This window comes from Aulonocara sp. 'chitande type north' Nkhata Bay, linkage group LG16, assembly GCF_057382095.1.
Source record: "Aulonocara sp. 'chitande type north' Nkhata Bay isolate Kocher_YH1m ecotype deep benthic linkage group LG16, A_spYH_male_GT1.1, whole genome shotgun sequence".
NCBI classification, from domain to species: domain Eukaryota; kingdom Metazoa; phylum Chordata; class Actinopteri; order Cichliformes; family Cichlidae; genus Aulonocara; species Aulonocara sp. 'chitande type north' Nkhata Bay.
Window position 1 is genome coordinate 38,946,172 of NC_141359.1, and position 21,314 is coordinate 38,967,485.

A 21,314-nucleotide genomic window follows, 5' to 3' on the forward strand; every position below is an offset into this window, starting at 1 on the left:
AAGGCTGGTTTCTGCACAGCTGAACTATAAACACGAATCTTTAGAAAGAGCGAGGAGAAACATGCAGATTTATCTGAATACTACAGGCTGAAAACACCGTCGAGTAAGGTCTGTTCCCTTATATCTAATTATTTTTAATAGGCAACTTGACTTTTGTGTAAAGTATATTAACCATTGTTCGTTTTCTGCTTCATTTTTCTTTGTTTCCAGTATAGAGAGCAATCAGAGCAATGCAGATACAGATGAGTCAGCTGTGGCCCACTCATGGAAGGGATGCAACCTGCTAATGCTCACCATACACTAACTCTGATAGCCATCTACTGACCTTGGAAAGACTGAAACACACAGGAGGTGCTGACACACACACACACATATTCATATATACACAAGTGCATATACGTGATTTTTTAAAACACCATATTATTTTATCCTGGTGGAGTCAGAGGAGGGAAAATGTCGGCTGGAGTCTGCAGCAGGGCCAAAGCTATGACGACTGTGTGCATTATTGTGCATCACTGCATTTAAAATGGTTGCATTAAAGTCTGTGTGTTGTGACTCGCAGTCTGTTGCTGGCTTCAAAGTGACTTCAGTGCATTCAAAATAAAATAAAACAGAATTCTGCTGTTTGTGACTGAATAGAGTTCATTTGGCAATCAGGGTCAATCGGTTTGTGCTAACACACCAATCACAAATCTTTTTCTCTCTACATATACTTAGATTCATACATAGTCCAGTCAGTCATTCAGAAATTCCTCCATAAACTTAAACGTAGTTGCTGGAAGACGGCGCTTTCACTGAAAATCAAATCACAGCAACAGTCGCCTCAAGGTGCTTTATATTGTAAGTAGGGATGGGTACCGGTGTCCGGTGCCATGATGGCACCGGTTCTGACATAAACGGTAATAACCAGACCGAAAAGCAGCGCACATTTCGGTGCTTTATTTCGGTGCTTTTTTTTCCTGAGCTGTGATACACTTTAGATTCTAGCCAATCATTTTACGTTTCCGAGGATAGTAGGCGGGGCCAGGTACGTACGTTCTTTTAGAGCAGAGCTACAGATTAAAAATGCCCAAGGCGAAGCGGTCAAAGTCTGGCTGTACTTCACAGCAAAAGATGCAAACTCAGCAGCAACAAGTGCTTTAAGCTGATACTGTGATACTGTCAAAGGAGGTAACACCTCGAATCCGATGAAACACCTGGCGACGCATAGCGTTTTTTAAAAGCCGAAAAATGCGCCGTACTTGATAGCTTGCTGCGAGACCTCACACCGAGCACATCTACTGCGGGTGTGGTGCCTGTTATCGGACGCGGAGTTAGCAACATCCCCCAAAAACCCGAAGAGGAGAGTCCTGGCCCCTAGCCCTGCCAGTGTAGCAGGAATGATGAGGATGATGATGCAGCAGCAGCCGTTCTTCTCTGCGTGAGTAGCTTAATGTTGTTCGTGTGTAATTTACGTTGAGTACACTAACCACGTTATTACATTAATGCATGTAAGGTGAACTAGCAAACATCATCATAGCTACATGCGGCTGTCTTCTTGTTTGATGGCAGATACTCCCTTCACCCTGGCCAAAAAGGCTAAAATGACCAAAGAAAAAGTGGAAAACAGTTAAACATGAGAGGTTTTTGGACAAAATTTGTGTTCTCCATTCTTTAAGCACCGGCACCGTTTCAAAAGTACCGGTTTGGCACCGGTATCGGATAAAACCTAAACGATACCCATCCCTAATTGTAAGGTCGACCCTACAATAATACATACAGAGAAAAACCCAACAATCATATGACCCCCTATGAGCAAGCACTTTGGTGACAGTGGGAAGGAAAAACTCCCTTTTAACAGGAAGAAACCGCCGACAGAACCAGGCTCAGGGAGGGGCGGAGCCATCTGCCGTGAGAGAAGGAAGACAGGATAAGAACCAGAGTCCAGTCCGTCCAGTTGGGTTGAGTCTCCAATTGCAAACAGACGCGCTGCAGAGCAGTTAGACTGCTAACTGACTCAGATTGACTTTAATGTTTAATGTCGGGGCGACCGTGGCTCAGGGGGGTTGGGAAGCTCATCTGTAACCGGAAGGTCGCCGGTTCGATCCCCCTGCTCTTTCCTTCCTGGTCGTTGTGTCCTTGGGCAAGACACTTTATTCTATCGCCTACTGGTGATGGCCAGAGGGGCCGATGGCACGATATGGCAGCCTCGCTTCTGTCAGTCTGCCCCAGGGCAGCTGTGGCTACAACTGTAGCTGCCTCCACCAGTGTGTGAATGTGAGAGTGAATGAATAGTGGAATTGTAAAGCACTTTGAGGGCCCCGAAAAGCGCTATATAAATGCAATCCATTATTATTATGTTTTGGCAGTTTTTCTGTCTATAAATTAGACAGTGACCAGTCAATGGACGGCAACCTGGTGCCACAACTCCATTCAATCAGTCTCCAACAGTAAAGAAACTGAACCACAAACTTGTCCTAATCGCACAGAGACTGACGTTCTGGTTTTACTCTCACGCCGTTACATGTGAGCGGCACAGAGATGGTGCTTTGGTTCACTAACATAAGTGTGCAGAGAAAAAGTAAGATGGGAGCAGAGACGTAGAAGAAATGTTGAAAAAGAAGAAGAAGAAGGGAAAGGGGTGAGGGGAAATTTCAGGCACATGGCAGTAGGAGAAAAGTTTTAAGTGAAAGGACACACTATTCGGTCCTTCCCTTTTCCAAATCTCTCAACTGTTCAAGGAAAAATGTGATAATTAAGGGTGATATTTTGTGAATATCAAGCACAGACCATTAAGTGTCAGATGCATGCTGGTTTAAATGGGCTGCAAGTTTCTGAAGGATTAAAACGAACTGGATGAAGATCCTGGAATAAATACGACACACATTAACATTTGCCATTAGACTGGTTCAGCATAATAACAGCTAAAACACTGCATCACAAAGTCGCTGAGCATGTATGAATTTTGAAAGCCTAACCTGACGTGGCCTCTGTGATCTCTTGATTCACTTTTTGGGGTTATTCTAACCTACGAGGTTCAGTTGTATCTATTTGATTTGATTTTAAACAAGATTTAAAAGCAAGGCAGCGTCAGTGTTTTTGTGTCTCTTCCTTCCTGATGCTCGGGTTGGTGTCTAATCATGTACAGCTAACAATGCACTGACCAATCACAGCCCCCTTTGCGCCACCTTTATGCGAACTTCTCATAGTAGTAAACATACATGAGGTTAGGCCACGCTCCTTAAAAGGAATGGCTCTCTAGGTAGCGACAGGACCGCTCCAGCGCAGGTTTCAGTTTCTCTCATTAGTTACAGCACATGTTGTCAGATAAACGAATGCTTGGCTTGAGGAATCTGAGCAGCCCGAGAATGGATCACGTTTGAAGTAAAAGCACGTTTAATTAGTGCTGTAGTCTGTTTATCTTTTGGTAAATATCATCACAGTGAACAATTTTATGGAGTACCAACATATACAAAATACCCCGAGCAGCCTCCCCTCCTATTTCAAGCAGTGACATTTGCTGACAGCTTGTTTGGTAAAGTGTTTGCGCTTTAGGCAGGGAAACATCATCCACTGCTGGGTCATGTTTTAATTTTAGAGCCATCAAAATCCTGTCTAACAGCGCACGCACCCACACATTGACATAATGTACTCAGTGCTCCGGCTGACTGATGTTCAGTCACACATACAGTACCTTTATAAGCAGCCGCTCTGCTCTCTGGACTCTACCCACACATGCACACAGGTATACAGGAATGCAGACATTAGATACACACAGCCTGTCAGCTATTTCTGGGACAGTCGCAAAATAATATGTTTTCGTAAGGTCAGCAGCAAGGATGCAGTTTCCAAACATGATCTCGGCCTCTCTAGACGCTGAAATATCTTTAAAGTTAAGTGACAGCAGAGGAAGAAGTGCAGACGGAGAGGCTGAGGCAGAGAATCACACCTCTATCTGACTTAAACCTCTGAAAGGGGAAACGTTTTCAGGTTGACTTCAAATATGAGAGGTTTAATATACAATATTGGAAATCTTTCATGAGAGATCTGGAAGAGCAAGGGGTGATTCACACGAATGTAAAAGGCCAACTGATTAGCCATAATCAGTGACCGATCAACAAGCCTGTGATAATATGGCTCTCCTTAGCTTGTGTGTAGCTAACTGCATGTAGCAACATGACACATAAATCAGTAGAAATCAGTGTAAAATCTAATGCTTGTCTATGGTTTCTTTATATTTTCTAATCCCACAGTAGAAGCTGGTACTCTGCTGGGGTCTGCCAGAGCAACTGCACGCTTGATTTATATAGCGCCACCTACCTGCAGCAAAGCTAATCGCTACCTGAGCACGGAAAGGACAACACCGCTGTGCATGTGCAACTCTGCACTCAGCAGGAGACACGAGGGACAGTTTATTTATCTGTCACTGCAGCATGAAGACAAACTAATGTATACCGAGCACAGCTGAACTCATACACACAGTGATGTAGTCCATGGATATAAGAGGGACGGGTAAAAACGAATAAAGGCTCAGGCACACTAGGGTAAAAGAAGACCCACTCCGTGCAGCTTGGAAAAACGGGTGGCTTTTTGGAGTCGGTGACTGATTGCGAGTGGTTGCAGCAGCTGCTTTTGATTACAAGGCAACTGCTCGGGTCACAGATTAGAGAAGGATTCAGATTCAAATCATACAACCAGGTTAACATCGATGAGCGTGTCTCGTCTACGACGCGCCTCTGTGACTCGGTTCAACTGGTTTTACTCCCATATGAAAGCGAGGGATCTGAGCACCTGTGCTGCCGTCCTGCAACAACTACGTCACAATTTCTGGAGGAATTTCTGAATCTCAGCTCTACGAGGTCCTGGCTGGATGCAACACGTGCAATATTGTGCAGCTTCGTTGCAGTAATTCACTGTCTTATCACACACAGACTGCATCTAACTGCCACTTTGAGCCCCAGCCAACTTCACTGCACACAGTCACAATAACGCTGGCTGCGCTGCGATGTCCAAACCCTGCTGTGACTCTTAATCCCTGCTTTTCAATGTGTGACGGAACTGACCAGAAACAGCAGGTTAATTAACAGCTGGGGCTTCTGTTTTTTTACTTTATCTGCTCAAAACACTAGAAACTGATCATTTATGTTTCTTTAAAAAAATGTAGATGTATGTAGCAATTCTTTACTTAACAGGTTGGACCAATTTCCAGATGTATTTTTATCACATGAGTCACTGTAAGGTTTCTCAAAAGCCCCAGGTCCTCGCTGTAGTTCGTCTGATGCAGTAATCCGTCAAACGGTCTTGGGATCGTTACCACGCTGAAAGCTGGAACACTGTTGGAGCCATTCCCATGAAAAGTATCTCGCAGCCTCTTACAAACATGATGCGTACGTGTAAAATTGGCGCAGTATTTACGGATTACGGCGCATGTGTGCGAGTGCAAACGGAGATGGGGTGTACTGTATGTGAGTGAGTGTGTGTCCAGTTTCCCAAGGCTTTTTCAGATACCACAGCCAGACCTCAAAACTATCATCACTGTTCTCGCCTCCATCTGCCAAAGTCATCACCCACACACACACACACACACACACACACACACACACACACACACACACACACACACACACACACACAGAAGAGGTGTGAAATAGCCATCCTGCAGTATTTTAACAGGGGTGGGAGCCCGACTATAAACGCTCTAAACTTCTGTCATTCCACTTAGCTTACCTCGTCTCTCTCGCTCTTTCTCTGACTAACATCCCCCCACGAACATTTGTTGGTCTGCTGAGGTGTCGTAGTCAGAGGCTAGAAGGAGCTACTAACAACTAGTCTGTGTTTTTACTGCCAAAGTTTACACTTTCATTTTCACTTTAAAAAAAAGTTTTATATTTAGAGATGAGGTTATGATACACTGATACCCAGCCTGCTAAAACACATTACTGCAGCGCTGTTCCTCTCGGGAAAGCAATGAGAAAAAATGACACTGAATAAAGTACGTGTGGATGAGTAAGACATCAGACATGAGCGGGAGGGGAGGGAGAAGGTCCCGGGAGGGGAGAGTCTGGGGAAAAATAAAATGTTAAGATAGCGAAGGAGCGAAGAAAGAGGGGAGAATTAAAGCTGAGGCCTTCCTGAAAGAGAAAGCGGCAAATAAAAAATAAGATGCTGAAAACCGGTAGTGACTGATGATAGCCGGAGAATGTAGTTTAGCTGTGATTGTGTTTCACATTGAGGTTAACGTGTTTAAATAGCCAGCGAACAGCTGCGCCTTCGTACATGCTCCCAGCAAATTATACTTTTGCACAACTGCGGCCTTCCAGGGGCAGCAGGATATCTGAGTGAATCAGAAAACACATAATGAGAAATAAATGGAAATAATCTTTCAAGAATTGATGAATATACTCGGGGAGCTGCTATTGTTCTTGCTGTTGGCTAATGTTAGCAATATTTCATGCTGTCCAGGGAGCAAAACAACAAAATGCAGAGTAATATAATAAAGCACAGTTGAGTGTTTATGTTTCCCTGTTTTAAACGTGAGCAAAGTTTTCTGCGGCCAGAAGGAAAACTGAAGTCTAACACTTCAGGTCGCTAATAACACACAAAACTATTTTCTTAAATCTTCTTAAAATTTAATGTGAAATTTCATAGAAAGCTGTAGAAGTGGCCCAACAGCTAGCTCACTAAACCCCCGACACATCGCAGGCTCTCGAAAAGCCTCCGAGCACATGCTGAAGTAACAGCAGTTTGAAGGGGGAGCAGATCGGTTTCCAAGCCTGTACACAGCTTGTTTTCCCAGGGGAAGGGGGAAGGTGAGGTCCTGGCTGAGGCACAGCCCCCAGAGACGAATGGCTTAATTACAGGAAGAGAAAAGAAGGACAGCAGAACACGCAGCAGTGATGTTCATACAAATGAAGGAGAAGATGCTGTACCTCGGTAAGGAGGCATACTGGCGTTCCACCTCTTCATAGCGTGGTGTCAGACGGTGATCTGCCCCTCTGCCCGGCACCTGGCGAACAAAAGCAAACGGGTGGCAAAGCCTTCAGTGACCAAGTCTGGATATCGTTCATGTAAAACTGGCAGGAGTCTTTCCTTACATACAACTAAACTGCGAGTCTAAGCATGTGCAAAGCGCACTTTCTTTGCATGTGTGTGTGTTTGTGACACAGGGGTAATTTAGGATCGACAAAGGCCAGTTATTAGGGATTTAGAGTTTCGGTCTTCTGAGGTTTTCGGGGGGTGGGAGGGAGGTCTCCATCCTAGATTAGGTTACTTCAAAACAGGATGGAGTTGTCTAGCTCATGCACACGCACACACAGTCAAAATCACACACAGTCGCATCTCATCTCCATACTGGGGAAAAAAAGGAAAAAGCTTAAGTCAAGCTGCTGACAGTTCAATCTCCTGTTTCCTCATCTCACTGGCTCTCTCTGTAACTCGCACATCTCATTTTTTCTTCCGCCACTTATTCCCATTCCTCTATTTTTGCCTGTTAACCACACACACACACACACACACACACACACACACACACACACACACACACACACACACGCTCCTTCAGAGATTATCCCAGTCTATTCTGTGGGTATATTCCAGCTGCCGGGGCGCTCCTAAAACGAGCCGACTAAACCCCAAAAGTCCACACACACACACACACACACACACACACGCACGCACGCACGCACGCACGCACACACACACACACACACACACACACACACACACGCCGGTTATTCATATCTTGTGGGGACATCTTATTGACATAATGCTTTCCCAAGCCCCAAACCATGAAAATGAATGCCTAACCCTGACCCTAAACCAAACCATGACCCAATTGTAACACTGACACTTGAGTCTCAAAAATATATTCAAACTTGTGGGGGACCAGGATTTTGGTCCCCATATGGGCTGTTTGTTCCCACAAGTATAGTAAACTTTCAAGTTTTGGCTCCCACAAAGATATTAATACACACACACACACACACACACACACACACACACACACACACACACACACACACACACACACACACACACACACACACACACACACACACGTTGGTTATTCATATCTTGTGGGGACATTTAGCTGACATAATATTTCCCTAGCCCCTTACCCTAACCATCAGAAATAAATGCCTAACCCTGACCCTTACCCTGAACCTAACCATAACCCAATTGTAACCCTGACACTAAAACCACATTTTGAGTCTCAAAAACGCCTTCAAACTTGTGGGTCCCCATTAGGGCTGTTGGTCCCCACAAGTATAGTAAACTTCCAATTTTTGGTCCCCACAAAGATATGAATACACACTCACACACAACCATATGCACTTGGTCTCCGTCAGCAGCCTGGATGCTGTTGTGTGAGGTAAGAAAGCGTTTAGCATTAATAAAAAGAAGGAGCTCCTCCTGTGTGTGTAATGTTGAACATGTCGTCTAAATCACCTTCACCCCTGTAAAATTCAGCTTTTGTGAATAATTCACATTTCCATTGGATAAAATTGCGTAACCCGTAACCATTACTGCGCCGCTGACGAGACATTACTGTACATCATGTGCACATTTCGAAGCCATAATATTTTGTTACAGTAGGGTGTACAGCCCGTTCCCACACAGTGAAAGAACGAATAAGAGGCTTTATACCAAAAACAGCATAACAGAATGAGGGTGAATTAAATGTGTACGTCCCAAGTGATGGAGACAAAAGGTTTTATAGAAAACTAGGTTCTTCTTTTCTCCTCGTGGAGCCCAGAATTAGATATTACAGACCGCAGCCTTTTCTTCTTTTTCTCTGCCTCTCTTCTTTCTGCATTCCAGGGAATGATGCCAGAAGGCATATAAAACAGATTTGCTGGCCCGGCTTTCTTTTTGAACACCTGTCTTTATAGCTTCAATATCTCAGGTAGAGAGACAGCGGGATATTAAGAGGGAATAGAGAGGTGGAGCAAAAGAATGAAAAGGCATTAGGAGGAGAAGAAAGGTGGAAAGAGAGATAGAGCGAATGAGAAGTAAATGAGTTAGAGAGTAGGCAAGTGTGATATAGAGAGGGGGAGTGATATTATGAAGCCATTGAGCGGTGGCGAAAGGGGAGGGGGCCGAGATGAGAGGTGAATTATAAAACAAGGGAGCGAATGGGGTGAAGATGAGGGCGACAGACTGGAGAGGTGAAAGGGACATTAAAGACACGATTTAAACAAGACGTTAAAGAGGAAACTAGAGACAGGTGAGGGTGAAACACTGCATCAGCTCCTGGAGGCTGAGGTGAGAGATGAGTAAGGGAGAGGAAAAAGGGCACGGTCATGGAGTGGAAGCAAACTTCTACAAAGGTGGTATTATTACTGTTATTATTATTATTTATAAATCAAATGAAAACACCAGAGTGTCCATCTCCCAGTGCCAGAGTATAACTGGCCACAGTGTTGAATTAGAAAATAACTCTAATATCCATTAAAGACAACAGGCTGAGCTCCATTCACCAAGCTGTCTGCTGGGCTTCAGTCACTCACGCAGCAGAGTCAAAGCTTCCTAACTTCATCTATTTCAGGTGAGCTGGATGCTGAGACTGCGTTTGCTGTCTGCACCATCTTCTTTTCTCCTTTAATGCAGTTACTGGATGAATGATATGGTGTGCTGTGAGGTTCATTCTACAAATGGCCCATGTGAGAACTCTGTGCTCCACTTTTGGAGAATCAACTTCCTTTACTTTACTTATCTGTAATTAGCAACCCAGCCACAAACACATGGTGCACTCCCAGTGCCGGTCCCAAGCTGGAGTTGTGTCACCCAGAGTGAAATCTTTGCCAAATCAAACATGTGGATCATAAAGAACGACACTTCAATACCAGATAGGTCAGGACCCGGGTTAACAACGACCACTTCTGGTGCTGTGAGCCAAACGAGTGCCGGAGGAAACGCTGCTACTGTGGACTGAAGTTAACAGAAGAGAAAAAAGGAAGATGTGGTGGGAGTGAGTGAGAAGGAAAAGCAGGAGGTTGGAGATGAGAGTGGATGATGAAGATGGAGCTGCCAGGCTGGAGGAAAACATCACAGAGGAGGACAAGGAGCGGGTTGGCGTGACAGGAAGACAGACTGAGGTGGAGGCAGATCTGCTGTGGCGACCTCTAAAGGGAGGTCGCCACAGCAGATCGGCTGAAAGAGGAAGACTAATCTCTAATTAGCATGCATGTGTGAACCAATACAGTCTATGGATGCAGCCGTAGCAACCAGGTACCGCGGTCACCTGTGCCATGCATGAAAGACGCTGCCTCGATTGCAAAGAGGCGCGACTACTCTTCACCAAAACTGTGAAAAATGCAATAAATAAAAAAGCAAACTTGGCCGTTTACTGTTCTCCTTTTTAAGCTGTTGTTGAATTTGTGACCTTTTATTACAAATTAAAAGCTTCGCCTTGAAACTGTAACCAACACATTTCAGCCGTGTCTTTGATACAAACTACGGGTAACCGTGGCAACTGTGTAGCAACTACAGTAATCATAAGGAGGGTCGCCCGCTGGTCTCCGGGCCTGTGTGGCTGAGGGAGGAGGTGGAAAGCTACCAAAATATGCTTATAACAGCAAATCTGACAGAGAAAGAAGAGCCCGGAGTTAGTTTGTGAACTGACTCACTGGAAAAGACTAAAGCTGTCAGTATTAGTGTGTCTGTGACTGTAAGACACAGAAAGCTAGACGTTAGTAGACAACTGTGACAAGACTGCAGGGCAAACACTACGACAGCTGAGGTAGTGTAACACACTGTACACACCTCTATTCCCCCCCCACACACACAACGTTTTCCACACACATAAACAAAACATACACAATCTTTCTCTTCCAGCACAGCTTCTGTGTAATGTAATCTCTCACATGCACGCAGCCAAACACACACCCTTCCTTCCTCTGAAGGAGCGCGCACACATTTAAACACACTCCCTCTCACTCGTGGAGGGCTGTGGCAGGAGTGGAGCGCACTGGTTGGGGTAATGGTCTAGCGAAAAACCATTTCACGGCATAGCGAGCAGAGGAGAGGCAGAGAGGAGTGCGCGGAAATCAAGCAGAAGAGACTGATACAGAAGGGAGAGGGAGAAGACACACACACACACACACACACACACACACACACACTGAGAGAGAGACAAGGGCTCATCTCTCTCTTTTTAACAGACCCTTCAATCTACCCATAAAACACACCACCCAATCACTTTCAGCACTGACACACCCTCACAGACTTGTTCCTTCTATCTCCCTTTTCCCCACACACACACACACACACACACACACACACACACACACACACACACACACACACACACACACCATCTCTTTACTCGAGCTGTCTCGAGGATTTCAGAGGGATTTAGATCGACGTGGAGTATTTGGTAGATGCATCTGCTTAAACGAGTCCACTTAGTCCAAATGTGAAGTGTCTCTTTCTTCCCCCTCGTGTTATCTTCTTCTAAACTCCTTCATCACCGGCCCCACATCAGACTTTTTACAACCCCCCCCCCCCCCAATCCGTGCTCACCATTCCCTCCCTGTCCACACCTCATCTTTCATTAACTGTTCCCCTTAAGTGAAATAAAGTGGACCTGTGAGTACAGATAGATCCCATCCAAACTCTTAAGCTCTTTCCTCCTACTGCAGCCTACATCTGGCTCCTACTCTTTTTATAATACAGCCATCATTTCTCAACTTATCAACTCTTTTCTTCTAACTTGAAACCTGCTTTTGCTAGAACGTGTCTGTATCTGGAGCCACATGTCTTTCTTTAACTTCCACTGTCATTTTCTCCTTCTGTAAATCAATAGACAAAGATTTTACTCCCTTTTTGTCTTCTGTCCACTCCCCACTCTGACTCCCACCCCTGCAGAAATCGATGAATAAGGGAGGCTGGTTCTAATCCGTATCAGTCATATCGTTCTGCTCAGCCAGCACTTTCGGCTGACTCAATTAAAACACAGCTCTCTGTGCCTCCTCTCTCTGTCACAGCCGCTAAGCCTAGTGCGTGCACACATCTGTATGTTGGAGTGTCTGTGAGAGAGCTATCCCCCTGATGTGCATCATGCCATGTTAATGACGTCTCTGGTGAATTCACGCATTAAAAATGTGTCTGAACTTAAACTCCTGTTTTCACTGTTTACACATCAGCTTTTTAATGAGGAAACATAACACGAGCCAGAGATTCCCACAACACTCCCATCACGACACAAAATGTTCAACGATTACCTTCTTTCTGTCTTCCTTTGTTCATACTTAAGACCAGGATCTGCTATTATTCTGTGAGTTAGCCAAACTAGAAAAACCCTTCTTGGCTGGTATTTAGTACATGTGCTAACCTGTGCCTGGACTAACAGCTAGTGAGACTGCCTCACTGCCTGTCCATATGGCATTTCTGGGTTTGGAGAAAATCTTTGGAAAATACCGGATACTGCATAAGCTCATCTGACAAGCCTACAGCGTCCCTGAAGTCTACGTCCAATGGGTCCAACTGTTCTACCGCAATGTCAGCAGCCTCATACAGACCCAGCAGGGGCCTCTTGCACCATCCACATTGGGATCCATCATGGATCAGCCCTTTTACCACTGCACTCCATGCACCGCTTGTACCCAGGAACAGGCGACCGCCAGCTGCCCCATCAAGAGTTCAAATATCTTAGATGGAGTTCCAGAAATATGAGCAGCACCATCAAGTCAAGTCAGCTCAATGTCCACTCGCCCAAAGTCAAAGATTTACAAAATCTCCACAGAGCTGAGTGCTGGCCAGCAGCAGGGAAGCTGGCTCTCCACTCGATGGAAATACACCGCGCTGCACCATTTGCAGATAAGATGCACGAATGAACGCCACCCAGAAGAAGGCGCTAATCGTTGGAAGCCGTGCAGACGGATGTGCAGCGGACCCTGTGTTTACCTGGGATCAGCTGTAGCCAGATTCAGCTGTCAATGAGAAAACTTGGGCATCCCTTTAAGCAGGATCAACTGGAAATGAATGCGATTAAAAACATGTTACCTTTCCCTCAAAAAATATGGTATCCATACAAAGCCAACAACACTCGGCTCACTTTTTGAAATCTTTTAGGATTCCTCCAGCTTTCGCTCAGGTGTGATGGTGTTATTTCCAGCACGACATGACTAAATATATCCATTAGTTTGCACAGAGGAGGACACAATCACACATCATGTCCTCTGTAATTTATGCTTCTGATTTTTAAATAGCACCCTACACAAAGACATCTTTTTAAAAAATAATCTTTGCATCAGTCTGTAATTTTTTTCTTTTCCATTTTCTTTTGAAACTCAAATTAAATCGAGTTCGTTCCGTGCCATTCCCGGCTCCGTGTAATGACCTGTGATTGCCACCCACCATCACTCGGGTGGTAAAATGGGCCGTTCGCCTTTCCTCCCTCCACCCTCTATCCATCCACGCATGCTTCCCTCTGTTCATTCAGAGCTGTTCTCCATCACACCATTCCCGTTTTTTATTTATTCAGTAAATCTCCATTTGTTCATTTAATACTGTATACCGTCCTCCCTCCGTCCATTTACCCATCCATTCATTCTAGAGAAAGCAGTAATTGCGGCTGCTGGCAAAAAGCCATCCGTTTTCTCAGGCTAATTACTACAGCCTCTTAACAAAGTAGCACTAAAGGAAAGAGTCGACAAGCACACTCACGAGACCGCGCCTGTTCACATTCACAGGCAAGTGAATGCGAGCAGGCGTGCACACGCACAAATAAGTATTCAAATTAGGTCCTGGCGTAGTTCATCATTCTTCTAATATGTTGACCTCACAGGAGACACTGCACAGAGCCAGAGTCAGCTGCATTAAAGCAAATCGTATTCAAACGGCACGAAATGTTCTCTGAAGACTGGCTGAGCTTATAGCTCTTAACCTGGATTACTTTGGATATTAAAGAGACATTTGTGGAAATGTCCTGATTTGGTTACACTTCTAAGAAATAAACAGCAAACACACATCCCAGCTGCGATCCGGCTCAGACTGCAGACTGCATGTTAAGCCATCGATTAGGGACTCGTGACCAGTGTTGGTCAAGTTACTTGAAAAAAGTAATCAGTAACTAATTACTGATTACTTCCCCAAAAAAGTAATCCCGTTACTTTACTGATTACTTATTTTCAAAAGTAATTAATTACTTAGTTACTTTTTAAAAACACGATTTACAACCTGAGTAGGTGATAAAGCGATAGATCTTTCAGCCCAATTCTACTTTTTCTGCATAATCCATCATACAAAATGTAATCAAATGGAAAAGTCTCTTTTTAAAACTTGTTTTATTAGTTTTAATCTTTTAACTTTATGCATCAAGCAAAGATTAAATTATATGCAACATTCTCTGACTGGAAGAAATTAGTTTAACATGTAAACCTATTTTCTGCACATTCCAGCACATAAAATAAAATATTTTTTGTGTTTACACTCAGTCTTTCAAATAGATGCAAGTAAAACACAGCAGAAAATAAATAAAGTCACAGACTCAGCGGTCCTGTTGCTCTATTTTCACCTGTAAAGCAGGAGTGGGGCAGGCGGAGGTTTACCCTGGTGCAGGTGTGCCGCGGTCAGTGGAAGAATCCGCGAGTTTCTCTGTGAGTTTCCCATCACGTCGTAGCTACTCGGTGCTTGTTTGGATGTTTAGGGGTTTTTTCGCTGTAAAAAGAAGTTTTCTTCCCACGCACAGCGGACACTAATGTTTTTGTCACTTTTTATGGAATCAAACTCAAAGTAAGGTCAGTACTTCCACGCTTTAAACGCTGCACGCTCATACTCTCTCTGCACTCGATATATGATCCATTGTTGATCTGCACACAGCTGTTGTCACGAACGTCGCACTCGCTTACGTCACTGTCGTGAGACACTTTTTTCTTTCTGTCTGACTCTAATGGGGACCAAACTTTATATCATGAACATCACGCTGTGTTCAATTAGTCTTAAAACCAGCGACTGAGTGTTTAAGAAGCAGAATGCAAATTCTGCTGAGTCACTGCTATTGATCACCAGCCGCAGGAAGCCTCCTGCAGACGCACACTGGTCACTTTGTGTTATTGGGCTGTAAAATCTCGCCGGACTTTGCAGGGTGTGAGCGACAGCCGAAAGCGAGAGGGTGACAGACAACAAATCTGAAAGTCTCAGACTCAACTGCAACCAAGGCGGAGGAAGATAGCGAGAGAATAAAATAATCAGGGCAAATGCGCTTATTTGTTTACAACACCAAAGACGCGCCAAGCATCTTTATTCTCAGACCTCTTCCTACTGAAATGTCAGCAATGCACTAGAATAAAGCGCTAAGAATTAAGACTGGAGCACAGTTAAATGTCACAGCGCTGTTGAGCCTCTGGTACAATTAAGACACAGAAGGTCAATTTTCCCCAAAGCTCACAGCTTAGAGCGCCTTCGCCAATACAGCTATTAATACTACTTAATGCAAATCATCCCGTTTATGTGGTGTAGGTGCATAAACGGGATGGAGGAGACGGCATTTGATTTGCGCGCGTGTTTGTATGCATATCAGTACTTAGACCCATCAATCACATTAAAACCTCTTCTCGTTAAATGGCATTTAAAAGTTATCAAGCTGGTGGCATCCCAGCAAACTTTCAGCAGGCACAAAGCAACACGCACACGAACGCACAGGCAGACAGGGCACAAATACAACTCCTGCCAACACTGACGGGAACCTACAAAGAAGTGGTCTTTCATAGACATGAATTATTGGATTTTAGTTCTGGTACAGTTTATGATGGCGGGACGTAATCAACCGTCTCCCCAAACAGATCAAAACCTTACCCAGCTTATAATTTGCCCATCCTTCAAATTCATCTTCATGTGCACTTCTGGACCAAGCTGCTACTTTCTGGTTACCTCATGCAGGACTCTGCCCTGGACGTTCTCCAGTGTGTGAAAGGTGTGATGAGAGGAGATTGTGTTGGTGTAACTCATTCACTCGCTTTTTAATTGGACAGCTGTTTTTCCTGAACAGGAAATGAGTCCACGTTATGTATTTTTGTAAAGAATAGAGTAAGAATGCACACAGACAAAAACACACACCTGCACAAACTTAATGACAAGAAGAAAAAAAGAAACTGAAATAGGAGCTTTTTCAGTTCAACATGCAGCTATTTCTGTGGGTTTGTGTGTATTTAGGAGAAGAAGCCGAGGAAAGTGAGGATGGATACAGAAGAGAGCGAGAGAAGGGAAGCAGTGTGTGTGTGTGTGTGTGTGTGTGTGTGTGTGTGTGTGTGTGTGTGATGGAGAGAGATGAGGATAAATAAATGATAGTAAGAGGGAAGGTAAGGCGATAGCAGAGAGGATAGGATTAGTCTCTGCTGCAGAGCCTTTGGAGAAATTCACATAAAACACTCACATACACAGAATATTCATGCATGTGTGTGTGTGTGTGTGTGTGTGTGTGTGTGTGTGTGTGTACCATACGCGTGCACACCCATGCAATGAAATAGATACATACTATATATACTTTAATAAAAAAATAATAGCTAGAAGTGCCACACACATTTATCCTGTCCTTAGTGTTCTTAACAGTTAAGCTCGTCCTTGAAAGTGCAAGGTGGGGAGTCGATAAGAGAGCAGAAAGAGAGGAAGGAAGAGTGGAGGGCGATGCCATATACACAGGGACAGAGACAAGGATGAGGAGATGAGGAGCCTACAAAGTTAAGGGAGATAATTTGGTTTCCTTTAAGCCCCCCTCCTTGCCACCCAGATAGAATATCCCTCTACCTCTACTCCCCACTCTCCTTCTGCGTCTCCTCCTCTCTGCTCAAACTTCCCGACTTAAAAAAAGTTCCCCTTTGAGGATTAGCGGGAACAAAGGAAGGTGAATTCCAAGGAAGACTAAGAGAGTGGAAGCACGGGGGAGTGAAAAAAGGTAGGGGTTAAAGGGGAAACAATTTACCTGACGGAGAAGTGCGAATGATGGGAGCGAGGAGAAGCCGGAGACAGTAAAGATGAGAGCGGAGGAAATTTTTACCTGCGCTGCCGTTTTTTTACAATGTCAGTGCCTTAGGTAGGAAAATCTCTGCTGGCTGTGTGTTTGTGGATTTTCATATTATTTATTTATTTCTCCATGATATCAGGAGCAAGACTTAGCATAAGAGCATAAGCACATAAGAGCAGCACAGGCATATTTCTGCTGTGTGCGAGAGAGAACCTGAATACAGGGCTGGAAATACGCCTGTGTGTGTGTGTGTGTGTGTGTGTGTGTGTGTGCGTGCGATTATGATTGTGTGACAGTGGGAGCAGGTGGCCACAGTGGCAGGTTAGATGGAGTTGTAATAGGATGAAAGTGGCACTTTTTCTTTCTGCCTCTCGCACACGCTCAGTTCGTCTTTCAGATGATTGGTTCCAGTCGCACGGTGATGGCCATGAAGTCTGTCAGCTCCTTCTGATTTTTCTAATGTTTTTCTTTTTCATTCTAATTCCATGAAAATTCTGACCTCTTCACACTTAAATTAAAATGTGATGAGATTTTGAGATCTTTTGAAATTAATCACTTTAATCTTTTTAGTTAAAGTGATGAAATCTTTGAAATCCTTAAGCATGAAAGTGTTTCACTGATATGTGTTCATTGTAATCAGGTACTCACAGTTTGCCGTTTTCATACATGGTCTGTTTATGTGCACATCTGATCTGTATGAGTGAGCACACGCAGACGGGTGAATATGGACAAAGAAGTGTGGAGAATGGGGGCAATATTTGCTTTTGTGCTGGACGACATGCTTGAGATGGAGGCAGGAATCCACTTTTATTTGAGACTGTGGAGCTGAATCCATGAACAGATATGTACGAACAAACAGGCAGAGGAAGCGGTGACTTGTTCTTTCTGAGAGTCTTAGGCATGCAAATTCACATAACTCTTAAGTATTTAAACCTTAAGACCTTTCTGACCTATGACCCCAGAGAACCGTTCTCTTTTCTAAAAGCCAATTTCCTGCAGAAACTGAGTAAGACACAATTTTAAGTCTACTAGAGCTCTGCCCACTTCTCATGGCCTCAGGATTGGGCTCATGAGATGAGAGGATGATCCTTTATTTTCCAGGCACTTCCCTGGATATTGTCCACTTGAAATTCTTAAAATTCAGACAAAGACATGAAAAACATCACAGAACACTTTTCAATTTGTCTGAAAGCTCCGACCCTGCTGAAAGGTCACATATTACTCTCAGTACAAGAAAAGTCATCCATCAAACAGCAGAAACAGAGACGGCTGTGCAGACTGACCACGATGTAGCTCGAGTCCAGGTGTAGCTGATGGGGGATGGGCAGAGACAGGACTAGATAAAGTAGGACATGTGGGAAAGATCGAGAAATGTAAGGAGAGAGCGAGACGGGGATTAGAAACCCCCTTAAAGCAGCGACTTAATTTCCTGGCTAATGTGGCTATGATTATCTCCTGGGTGGGAATGGGACTTTTGATGTCTTGGGACCGGACTAATCCTTGGCGGCTAACCTCCACCTCTCATTTCCTCTGGATTAGCTTACTCTGCTACTTAATAAAAAAGTTGAAGGTAGGTCAATATTAACCTGTGTGGGAGGGAAAAGGATTGTGTTTCTCTAACTTTGGAGAAGGGAAAAATGACATTAGTTATTTGTTTGCAATCACCTACAATGTGTTTATGTTTCCTAAGAGCTCCTGTGACTTTGTGAATAACACGTTCTCTCTGAAGAACATGTGTGGAAGCAGCAGGACGTTACAGTGAAACCTTGAAGGGAGAATAGCAGACCAAGTCAATGATAAATTAGTTGTAAATTAATAAATGAAAACGAGGAGGTCACTCAGATTACGACGAGCATGAAGACACACTGGAATGTTACTGAGTTTACAGTCAGTACTTATGGGGACTGAGCCGTGTTAGGTTTAACCAGGAATAGTCCAAAAACACCAGAACTTTCTTAACCGTGATTCCCGTGGTACACTATGTAAAACGTGTGGTGCAAACACTGTTGTGCACTAAATAACGACTGCTGTGTTTGACATGCTAGCTGCAGAACTTTGAGATGTGTACTCTCCGGCTGGCAACTGGTTGCCGGAGGTTGCTGGGAATTTTGTTGGTGCAAAAACCTCCTTATGATCGTTTCGGTCACATGCAGATTGAAGTGGACAGTCACAGTTTACATAGAATATGCAGACCCCGGCCATTCACTACTCCGGTGTGTTACTTCACAGTGGATGGCGAGTAGTTTGCAGACAAGTTGCAGACAAATCTTCCACACAAACTACAACCGAGCGCTCCAACCTGCTAGCCGCCAAAGCAAACACAAGTTTTTGGTACAGCACCATATACTGTTTGCATCCAAATTCAATCCAGCAACCTCCAGCAACCACTTGCCAACTTGTTGCTGACTATATAGGTTTCCTCGGTGACCTGTGGTTAGTAGGACCACCTGTGCATGGGGCTTTAGCAATCGCAACTTGCTGGGGACAACCCGTTTTTCCCCCTTAATGGCTGGTGGTTGCCAGATAGTTGCAGACTGGTCTCTAGGCCTGTGTGACTGTTAGCTAGCTAACGTCTCCATCTGTACTGATGATGGGCCTTGTGACTGCGACACTACTGATGCTGGGCTATTCCCTTCAGCTCTGCAGCCAAGACAACAAATTTTATCAGTCGGCTTTCTGACTGTTTGACACCGTCTGTTATTGTTGTGGTGTTGTTGTAAAATCAGCTGCACTCTGCAACTAAACACAGTCTTTCAGCCAAGCTACAGCACTAGGGTCATAATCATTCCCTAACCTCTACCATGTACTTTTACTCTATAAACATAACCACAGCATGGCCACAGAGATGGCCATTAAAATAAAAATAAACTTCAATCTGATGAAGGTCCTCACAGCACAGATTTGTTTCATACAAAGACAGTAAAACAGGCCTCCTGTTGCTGGTCTCGACTTGGCATAAGACTAAACAGACACACACACACACGCACACATGATTGTGCTTGTCATGGTAACCAGTTGGCTGTAACTCGCAGTCGGACTGATAAATTGGTGAAACTGAAGGTGACTCAGTGCGTCCAACAATTTAGGGCCTCATGATTGAGGGTTATTTGCAAATTCGCACAAGGACTGCGAGGACTTTTACGTAACCAAAAAGCTGCAAATTAACAAAGATTTTTTGTCTTCAGAAAATCTGTTGCCAAATTTTGTCCAACCATCTACTGCAGATCCTTTTTTTCTCATATCAGGCTTTACTCGAGAGAGAAAGCCTCAAGTGTTGCCAGGTTATCATCCGATCTGACCAATGACATGTCACTTGACCCTTCTCTTGGCCAATGCCCTGTCTCCAACAACCGGCTGGGCCCCAGCTGGCCAATTAGCTCGGCTCTTAGTGTGGAGCTCGGCCAATGAAAAGCCCCAGGAGACTTGTGTTCATCTGAACTCACAGATGGGAGGACAGAGAGGAAGAGGGAGTACGGATGAGTGTGTGAGTGTGTGTGAGCGAGAGGGTGTCGGGGTCTTGGCCTGAATTCCCAAACACTATTGAGACATCTTCACTGAAGAGGCTGGCTAGCTTTGAGTTAACAGTTGGAAACAAAGCTCTCCATAAAAGGGACCAATGGGAGAATTTAAAAGTTGATAAAAGAGAGCAAAAGAAAACCCAACGGCTAACCTGCTACGCGCCATATTTATCTTTAATACCTGTGAGTTCTCAGGAAAAGCTAACATGGTTAAAATGTTGCCAATTAAAAAAACGTAAGCTTAAGCTTTTAAGCTTACAGTAAAGCTTATTGATATTATGGATGAGTTACACAGCACAGAGGCTCCAACTCGTACCTCTCTTTTTGTCGACCTCTGCTACACTTTAAATAGAGAAAAAGGATCTTTAAGCAGTCCATGTTTAACTATAAATTACACCTGATTTAATGAAGAGCTCTTTAAAGTGAAATGAACTGTGAAAAGTATTCAGTGAGAAGGCATAAATGTTACTGAGGTGAAAAAAATATGAGCGAGCTGGATGGAGGTGGCGTGATGTGCAGAGGAGAGGGGGATTTCCTCTGCCTCAGTGCTTCCACTGATTTGGAGGGAAAATTGTAACAGTCTGCCTATTTTTAATCACAAAAAGAAGAAGTGAAACTGTAAAATGTAAAATAACACGTATCGTAGCGTTAAAGTAGCCGACAGGCAGGAAAAGGCCTGTTTATGTCCCTCTCCCTGCTGCCCGGCACTCGTTCAGCTTCTCAGTGTGACTTCAAGTTGACAACCCATCTCTCACTCGCTGCCTCAGCCTCTGCTGTCAGCACTTGAGTCTTTTACCTGTTCTCCTTGTGAAACTCTGACTTTTACTACTGTATGCCCGCTCTCTTCCTCTCCA

The 21,314-nt window shown here is 44.3% G+C and overlaps 1 protein-coding gene across 4 annotated transcripts in view; it reads right to left on the reverse strand.

The window, feature by feature from the left end:
- The window catches only part of LOC147312090 (partitioning defective 3 homolog B-like), a 219,468-nt gene that overhangs the window by 14,653 nt on the left and 183,501 nt on the right, over positions 1-21,314 (reverse strand). For all 4 annotated transcript variants that reach the window (XM_086267748.1, XM_086267747.1, XM_086267746.1 and 1 more), the window contains one exon: positions 6,909-6,985. In XM_086267748.1, the coding sequence (XP_086123874.1) occupies positions 6,909-6,985 (77 nt within the window). The remainder of the gene's footprint in view (positions 1-6,908; positions 6,986-21,314) is intronic.